Here is a 9,447-nt window from a genome sequence, read left to right on the forward strand (position 1 = left end):
TTTATTACGCGATTAACAACCAATTTCTGGCAGAAGGGCCAAAAGGATTCACCGAGTTCAAGATGGTTGAGAACGAGGACATGTTCATTCGGATTGACCTTCCCGGCGTTCCAGAAGACGGCGTGAATGTTATGATTGATCCGACGAGGAAAAAAGTGTGTATCGTCGCCAAAGCACCGAAGGAGCACAAACACGACTCTTCTCCTCGGATCTACGTCGTCGTTACAGGGCTCGTCTGCAAATGCTGCTCAATCTCCCACTTCACCTCCCACATGTGTGACGGCGTTCTCAGACTTCTCTTCTTCAAGAGACAGAGCACTTCAAATCGCTCTTCCTCCATCTGTACTTCTTTTTGTCTCTTTTTTTTTGTTTTAAAAATTATTTATTCAGTCATTTAATTTATAAGTGTCTTTTTCTGATAATTTTTTGGTTTGAATTTGTTTATGACAACGTTTCTTGGTGGCCCAGATTTCCGAGATGGTTGGTATTTTATTTATTTATTTATCTGCTATTTCCACCAACTTCATTTCCGTATCTTGATTTCACTAGTCTTTTTAACTTCAATATTTTTTGAAAACAACATACCTAAAATGCTCTTCTTCTCTTATTTGTGGTCACAGATCTTCGTAGCTGCGGTCCTCACAAATATCCGTATGCCTCGGACCCCTATGATATGACTGACTCATATCCCGGTTCGCCCTCCTAGTCGAAATGAAGAGGCATATAGAGGTAGAAAGCGAGATCCTACAATGAATGTTCTTGCTATATGCAACTTCGATATGAAGTTCATATACGCATATGTCGGTGTACCAGGCAGAGCACATGATTCAAAGGTATTAACTCATTGTGCAAGGTATGAAGCATCTTTTCCACATCCGCCTAATGGAAAGTATTATCTAGTTGACTCCGGATATTCCACGAGGACAGGGTATCTTGGTCCACATCGTAAGATGCGATATCATCTTGATCAGTTTGCTCAAGGAGGACCACCTACAAGCACACGAGAATTGTTCAACCGAAAGCATTCGAGTTTGCGAACATTTATTGAACGCACATTTGGTCTATGAAAAACAAAATGGAGGATCTTGGATCGTAGACATCCAAAGTATGGTTTGATTAAGTGGATCAAGCTTGTAACAGCGACGATGGCGTTTCACAACTTCATACGTGATACAGATAAGGAAGATTATGACTTTCTACATTGGCAAAACAAAGAAGATTATCATACTCATGGTGATGAAGATGTAAGAAGGGAAGAAGATGAAGAAATTGATGATAGTAGCAGTGATGAAGATCATGGTGGACATATTCTTTATGAGCCGACCGGTGATAGAGCGATGGAAGCTTTGCGCGACACTATCACAACTGAATATGGTAGCCGTAGTCGATTACCTTATTAGATTATTTTAGTTTATGACTTTGTTTTTTTGTTTCGTTTATGATTTGGTGTATTGTTACGTATGTTTTGTTATATTTAATGACTTAATTTATGACTTGTTTATTTTATTTTAATGATTTAGTTTATTTTTTTTTTTGTTTTAGTAAATTGTATGATTTTATCACAGATTATAATGGTATAATTAGATTTGATTACAAAAATTATTACTATAATTGCTAACTAATTTTTTTATATAAATTTAGAAACTATTTAAAGTATGATTTTATTAAAATGTAAATATACAAATTTATAAATAGTTAAAATTTTATTTAAATGAAAAATTTGGTAAAAAAAATCGACACGAACAAAATGCGTAACCTGCGATCAGACGCAGCGTTTAACTGCGCGGCTGCAAAACGAACAAACTTGCGACCAGTCGCAGCAACCAGACGCGCGGCTGACAAACAAACAACAATCATCTGCGTCTGGTCGCAGCGTCTAGCCGCAGGTCGCAGCCGCGGCCGCAGGCGGCTGACAAACGAACAGGGCCTTTATGTCTTAAAAAACGCGCATCGCTTAGAGAACGCAAGAATCTATTCTGAAGATCATGAGTTTGAAACCCTTGACATGATACGGAAGCTGGTACTTGCTTCCCTAGCTTCACCCGAATGCCACATTGTATTTAATTGGTGATCTCTAGCTATTTTATTGTTGTGGTTAGTTTTATCATATGGAGCTGTTTAAGACTACATATGTTTATGATCATAGTCTAGTCTAAACCTAATCACGAACCCCTAAATCTGATTTTTGGATTGGCTTTGTCTCTCTTTTTTTTTACTTGTTCTGTCTTGTATTGCTCGTTAGGCAGTAAACTTGAGATGGTAAAGAAGTTTATAAAATTGGCCGTGTTTGGGTTTTCGGTTCACGTTTATAGAAGAAACCAAATTACAAACCGATCGGTTTGGTTTAAGACTTGACCAAACTTCAACAGCTTCCTATTTAAGATCTAAGTGACCAAACCGTTCGATATTCTCGTATCTTCCAACCAAACTTGCTGTATCCACTAGTGTCTTGTGTAAGCGATGAAAGTTCCTTTGGATGTCGTTCCCTAAACTTGAGTACTTTACTAGAAATCATCCAGACAGAGTGTATTTGGGTTATAAATCCTACAATCATGTAAAGAGAGGAACATGGCAACACATAATTCATGGTTATCTTATGTTAGGAAACTATGTTACCTCTGTCTCTAATCTATTGCAAAAAAAAAGTAAAAAACAATGTGATTTTGGGATCATATTAATCTAATTCAAACTAATTACTTCTGAAAACAAACACATTGACCCATAAAGGATGAGATCTTAGAGCATCTTTAACGGGGTATCTAGAGGGTATTTAACAGAAATTTATTAATTTAAAATGATGCATAATTTCTTATTTGGCCGAGACGTCTTCTATTTGGGTACATTTTTAGTTGTTTCTTCCCACATGAGGCAGTTTATAATTAGTCAGACAAAAAATTGTTCTTTTCTCTTTCTTCTTCTTCTCTCACCAATTTCTCTCTCATTCTTTTTCTTTTTTTTTGTTATTCTTCAAATTTAATAATAAAAAATCAATGAGAAACCTGTTGAGCGTTTCAGCGTTAAAGATGCTCTTAGAGCACTTTCATCAATGGTATCGCAAATGAGTCTCTCAAAATTGACAAAATTTTTCTATTAAATGTATATCTCAAATAGTCGAGAAACTCATCAAAAATATCTTATATTTTAGATGGTGAAATACCATCTATGTATGTGTTTTTAAAGGTGTTCAAAAATAGAATACTAATTCTTTTAAAATAACCAAAAATCATATATATGTTAATGGTATTTTATTATACAAAGCTGAGTGCGCTCACGAAATCGTGACATATGTTATTGTTAATTTAAGATACTCATTCAATACTCAATAGAATAACTTTTTTTTTCCAATATGAAAGGTTCATAATGCTCGAGCTTAGAGGTGAACTTAGAGTAGTCTAATATATACCTAAGTTTTTGTAGAAAAAAATAGTGTCAAATTTGATAAAATTAATTACCAAAAAACTAGTAATTTGGCCTGCACCCTGTGTGGGCACGAATTATTATTTTATATATTTTTATTGATATTTTGTTGTTGTTTTCTTGTATAAAGTTTATAAGTATATTTCTGCTATGACATGATTATAATAATTCTGTTTGCTTTCAAATTACATCTATAGTTCGTATTTTGACGTTTTTTTCATACTTTCGTAGTTATACTCTTGTATGCTAGTGTTCAATAGCAGAAAAAGTTAAAGTTTGTATTGGTATAGTTGTTTTTTCAGCCTTAACCTTACTCTTTGATCGCAATTCTTTATAAAATTTAAATGTTAAATTTGTTTGTTTAAATAAATAGCATCCATTCGTCAGCATCACTTATGTCTGAAAGTTCAATACTATCTGCATTTAGATATCTTTTTTCTTCACCTGAATATTAAACAGTTTCAAACATTAGTAACATATAACAGAATATTAATTCTACAACCGTTTTTAATAATCATTCTCTATTTAATTTAAATATGAATATATAAACGTTTAAGGTGAAGATCACTCATGAATAAGTCCATATTATTGTTAAAATATGTCTCCATAATTTAAATTTATTGGTCGAATGAATGATATTAAAATTGTCTTAAAAGTTAAATACCTGGTAACTTTGATAGCATATATTTGTTTATTATCTCCACATCCATATTCCTAGGACTTAATATAGCTCTATCTATGAAGAACTGTGCATCCGTATTGTTGGCAAACCGATTCATCGTAAATCTCCCAAACAATCGATCGTACAAGATTGTCGCAATCAAGAATTAGCAAATCTTCTTGTATCACAATTTCGACTTCTCCAGTATTAGGCTCGTTTATTTTCCCGTCACCAGTATCCAATATCCACTTTGAGAATGCTTTAAAATCTACAGCATCGTCATCAGTCAGACCTGAGTGCAATCTCATATTTTGTGTAAGTTGTAAAAATTTACACTTGCGCCAAAGCACTGATGAAATTAAAGCGGTCATCGGGGTTTGAGACCTTGTTGCATCTGGTATTACTGGCAAAATCTGTCTAAAATCACCGCAAAAAAAACAATCACTTTACCACCAAACGGTTCCAGATACATTAATATATCACAAATGCTTCTATGCAATGTCTCGAAGCAGAACTTGCTCATCATGGGGGGCTCATTTCATATTATAAGTTGAGTCTCTTTGATTGATTCCACCAAATACGAACCAGACTTCATCGAGCATGTGATATGGTCATTAACATTTATAGGAAGGCCAAATCTAGAATGTGCCGTTCTACCATGCAATAGCAGTGACGCAATCTTACTAGATGTTACATTTAGAACTATGTAACCTTTTGATCTCAAAGCAGCCCCTAGAACACTCCAGAGGAAAGTTTTCCCAGTACCACTAAAACCGTAGAAGAAAAAGACTCCACCAGCATCGCGGTTCACTGCGTCTAATATCTCTGTGGAAATACCAAGCTGTTCGTCAGTTATCGTCGACATGAGCTCTATATGTTTCTCTCGCAGTTTGTTTCGATTATAACTCTTCACGTCACATATTAGAGTATTTTTGTATTTGTCGATCTTGATGTCATCTGGACAGGACATCTTGTTGAAATTGAATAGAGAATTACCACTTGCAAGCAACAGCTTCTCAATCTTTGATAATGTGAAGTTTTTAATTTCTTCATCATCCATAACCAAATCTGCGAATAAAATTAGAAAAAATTAGCAGAAAACAATTTAAAGTGAATACGACATACTTATTTGTGTAGAGTTAGAAAGTTCTGAAAGTTAAAATGATAGCAGTAGAAATTGTGAGGTTCCAACAGAAAAATTGTGAGTTTGTTAAAAACTGGATACAAAGTTTTGCAAGTTTTTGAATTTTTGCAACTTCTAAACACATTTCAAATTGGTGACAAAAAATTAGGTGCTTATTAGTTTAAGTGGAAGCGACTTTTTTATTCGCCTAGAGTAGTTAAATTCTTCAATTATAGATTTTTACGACAAACAAATTCGTGAAATTCAAAGCTTATAAAGACGATTTAACATGAGGTGATAGGAACTTTGAAAACACGTCTCCATAGCTTATGAACTCCAGAACTTTTGAGCTCATTTAAAACGATGAACACGAACAGAACTACATGTTTTATCATTAAATAATTTGGATCAAATCCAAGACTTTGAAATCATGTTAGGAGGAAAAAATGACTTACTTGGGTTTTTCCTTATCTTCTTTTGCTGGTGTAAAATATCATTTGATAGCATTTCCCAAGTTGCGTTCTAGACATTTAGGACTGATCACCTTGTATCTGATCTAGATATTTAGTGTTGCGAAAGTTTTCATTAAGTATCCGACCTAGAATGAAACAAGCGATTTTTTCGTAGGAGTGGAAACCTGCCTGTGGCGAAATCGTGAGTACTGACGAGTCTTGTGCAGCTCTTGTGTTTTCTCCCCTCCAGGGCCAGAGTGAAAACCTAAAAGTCAGGGTTGTGAAAAACAGTTGGTTATGATCACGACGGTGACGTAGTCATACCATCGAACTCTAACTCTAGAACCCTAATATTTCGATATCCGTCAATCTCAATCTAAAATCCCTAGTGTTGAAATCGATTATGATCCCGAAAGCTTAGCGTTTTTAGTAATAGTTTACAAACCAATCGATATTTACTTGTTTCTTTAGATCTGCATTTTATTTGCTTTAGTTCGAATTCTCTGAGGTTTAGTCAGTTAGACGAAGACAAGAGACGTAAGAAAAGCGTCGATCTTTATGGGTTCCTCGAGAAGAACAAGACAAAGATGACGAATTTGACGAAGAAGACGAAGAGGGATGTATTAAAGTATCCAATCTCTGATCATTACTCTCCCGACCAAATCTCCCAACTGATTCAGTCCTTGGAACTAAGTTACTCTAAATTGCAAGAAAGGCTTCGTTTTCTCGAGGCACAGAACCAGAAAAAGACAAACTTGGAAGATCACAACGGTTTAAGCCGTCCAATGTCTCTGAACCATCAGGTTCATCAGCAGACCCAATCCTTGAACCCTAGCCAGTTCTCGCTGGTTATATATAACCATGAGGATGCTACTCTCTCTCAAATCCCACTTTCTGCATCAAATTTCAACCAAAGGCCCACTCAGTTCACCAATTACACAGATGATTACTCGATGAATCAAGAGCTTTATGGTTGTGATCAGAATATGTTTTTGGGTAACAAATTTCAACATCCTTGCTTCTCCAACACACAAGATTACTCAACAGTACAAGAATCTGTGAATAACTACGGGTTGGATCAATTGATGCAGCATGAGCTTAATGATTATGATCAGAACATGCGTATGAGTGATATTACCAGCAGCAACCACTTTCAGATTCCTTTCGTCTCACACACACAAGATTACTCATCGGAGTCACAACAATTTGCAAATAACTACGGGTTGAATCAGAAAGAGCTTCATGGTTATGATCAAAACATGTGTATGAGTGATATCACCAACAGCAATGTTCTAGATCCTTGTCTCTCAAACACTGTTTCAGATGCGTTCTGTTCTGATTTTCAGGACCCATATGGTTGTATGGTCGGTAATACTAGCTTTTCTCAAGACCTTTCAGATATGTTTTCAAGCTATGGTGTTCAATGTGATAATACTAGCAGTCTACTTCAGACATCTACTCTACCATCTCCCTACACCATTCCTAACTGCTAGATTTCCCTGATAACAATCTGCCAGAACAAAGAAGAGTTAGAAGCAATTACCTGATGAAGTAGCTGACAAAAGATTGAAGCTGTTTATGCGCTGCTATGTCTTTAGTTTAAATATATGAATTTAACTGTAATTCAGATGCATTTGTAGAGATTTTGCTTTTAGTTTTGAAGTTAGAACAATTTTCCGATTTAGAAAACTTTTCACACATGAATGCATCCCATATATATACTGTATCTTTAAAGAAATCTTATAAAACTTTAATGAAACAAATTATCTAAAAATATTGGAAAACAGTTTCAGATATTGTTGTGTGTTCAGTTTATTGAAAAGAAATAATGCGGAACCAAGAAGCAAAGAAACAATCGTAAAGAGTAGTAATGTAAACACTTAGAGTTATTACGTGGACCTGTGCTTCTTCTTATAGAAAGTAACAAAAAAACGTTAAGAATTGTGAAGAAGGTTATAAAGTTAACAGAACTATGAAGCTGAAACAAAAATGTCTAACCTATGAAAAATGCTCGTGTCTTTGAAGCTTCCGAAATAAGATCTCAAAATCTGCATGGCTAACCTGTTTGGCTCTTCTTATAGCATCTTCTTCTTCTCCAGATTGGCAGTGACACTTCTTTGCTTGTGCTTCCAGGAAGGAATCTTACCGGGAAAAGCCCACCTGAGCAACCGCTCCCACGAGTAGCAGATGATGAACATAAGCAAAGGCCAGAAGAGAAGCTTATTATCCCTCATACCTTCAGGTAAAGGAACCAGCTTTAGGGAATCGTTCAGGTCCCTGAAAATATCAGAGGCAATGACGGTGAAGAACCCTGCTCCAGCAATGAGCGCGTAGAAGAACGGTTTGTTTTCCCTGATACTCTGGTTAAAGAGATGCACCATCCTTCATCTCTACAGCAGAAGTTCTCTTTGGGATCAAAGCTAATATGGTCGAATTCACTCCTTTGGGTAGAAACCCCTTCTCAAAAAAAGCTTGGACTGCAATAATGAACTCCTTTCCCACCACAGACCACACAGCCTTATAGAACTCTGCATTAAAACCATCAGGACCCGGAGATTTATTATTGGCATTGCAAACAACACTTTAGTAATCTCTTCTTCCGTAACCGTACTCACTAAAGAGATCCTATCCTCTTCCGAGCATCGAAACTTCAAAAGGTCAGCCAAAGTGTCCATCGAAACCTCTTCAAAATCTGTGGGAATGTGCTGAAGAAAATCTTTGAAGAAACCCTCTGCTTCCGCCTTAATCTCCTCATTACTCGATACCAGATTGCCATCTCGCCTTTTGATTTCTCTTATAGAGTTCATGGATTCGCGAGCCGTCACCCCTTTGTGAAAAGTTTTATTATTTCCATCCCCTACCATTAGCCAATGGATCTTGGATCTTTGTTTCAGAAATTTCTCCTCTAACCGTGAAATGAAATCCCATCTTTGATAAGCAACTTTTTCCTCTTCCATTAACTGCATCGAGGGATTGAACGCATTGGCCTCCTGCTTCTCACACAAAGTCTTAAACACCTCTTTAGTCTTCTTAGTCAAGTTACCCATTCTCGACCTTGACATAGCTCGAATCATTGGTTTAAGAGCTTTTAGTTTCTTCGAGAACCGAAACATCGAAGAAGTTGAACAGAAGAGAGCCCCATCTCGTGTTGTAACGTCATCTACAAAGTTGTTTCAAAAATTATAGCTAATCGGCTTAAGTGCATTCTTCCTAAGTTCATTGCCATGAACCAATCGGCGTTTATTCAAGATCGGCTCCTTATTGAGAATTTGCTGTTAGCAACTGAGCTAGTTAAAGATTACCATAAGGATTCCATCTCTGCTCGGTGTGCTATTAAGATCGACATATCGAAAGCTTTTGACTCAGTGCAATGGCCATTCATTCTTAATGCGCTGAAGGCTATGAACTTTCCAGATGCGTTCATTCACTGGATATCTCTTTGTATTACTACTGCGTCGTTCTCTGTTCAGGTGAATGGTGAACTGGCGGGGTTTTTTTCGTAGTAATCGTGGATTACATCAAGGCTGTTCGTTACCGCCTTATCTGTTTGTGATCAGTATGAATGTTTTGTCTAAAATGTTGGACAAGGCAGCGGCTATCCAACAAACAGGTTATCACCCGAAGTGCAAAAACTTAGGACTCACGCATCTAAGTTTCGCGGATGATATCATGGTACTAACAGACGGGAAGGTTCGATCAGTTGAAGGCATTGTTAAGGTGTTTGATGACTTTGCGCGTATATCTGCTCTTAAAATTAGTATGGAAAAATCAACCATCTATCTTGCGGGAGTCTC

The 9,447-nt window shown here is 36.3% G+C and overlaps 2 protein-coding genes across 3 annotated transcripts in view; both read left to right on the top strand.

Moving 5' to 3' along the window:
* Window positions 1–2,198, top strand: part of LOC112081425 (FBD-associated F-box protein At4g10400-like) — a 7,308-nt gene extending 5,110 nt beyond the window's left edge. For both annotated transcript variants that reach the window (XM_024158856.1, XM_024158857.1), the window contains exon 4: window positions 1,929–2,198. In XM_024158856.1, coding sequence (XP_024014624.1) covers window positions 1,929–2,071 — 143 coding nt within the window. In that variant the 3' untranslated portion in view covers window positions 2,072–2,198. The remainder of the gene's footprint in view (window positions 1–1,928) is intronic.
* A 3,292-nt stretch (window positions 2,199–5,490) lies between these two features.
* Window positions 5,491–7,146, top strand: LOC18022654 (agamous-like MADS-box protein AGL75). Its single transcript, XM_024158682.1, has 2 exons — window positions 5,491–5,495; window positions 6,147–7,146. The coding sequence occupies exons 1-2, from the start codon at window positions 5,491–5,493 to the stop codon at window positions 7,144–7,146; spliced, it is 1,005 nt and encodes a 334-aa protein (XP_024014450.1).
* The last annotated feature ends 2,301 nt before the right edge of the window (window positions 7,147–9,447 follow it).

The sequence above is a fragment of the Eutrema salsugineum genome, unplaced genomic scaffold, assembly GCF_000478725.1.
Source record: "Eutrema salsugineum unplaced genomic scaffold, Eutsalg1_0 scaffold_14, whole genome shotgun sequence".
NCBI lineage: Eukaryota > Viridiplantae > Streptophyta > Magnoliopsida > Brassicales > Brassicaceae > Eutrema > Eutrema salsugineum.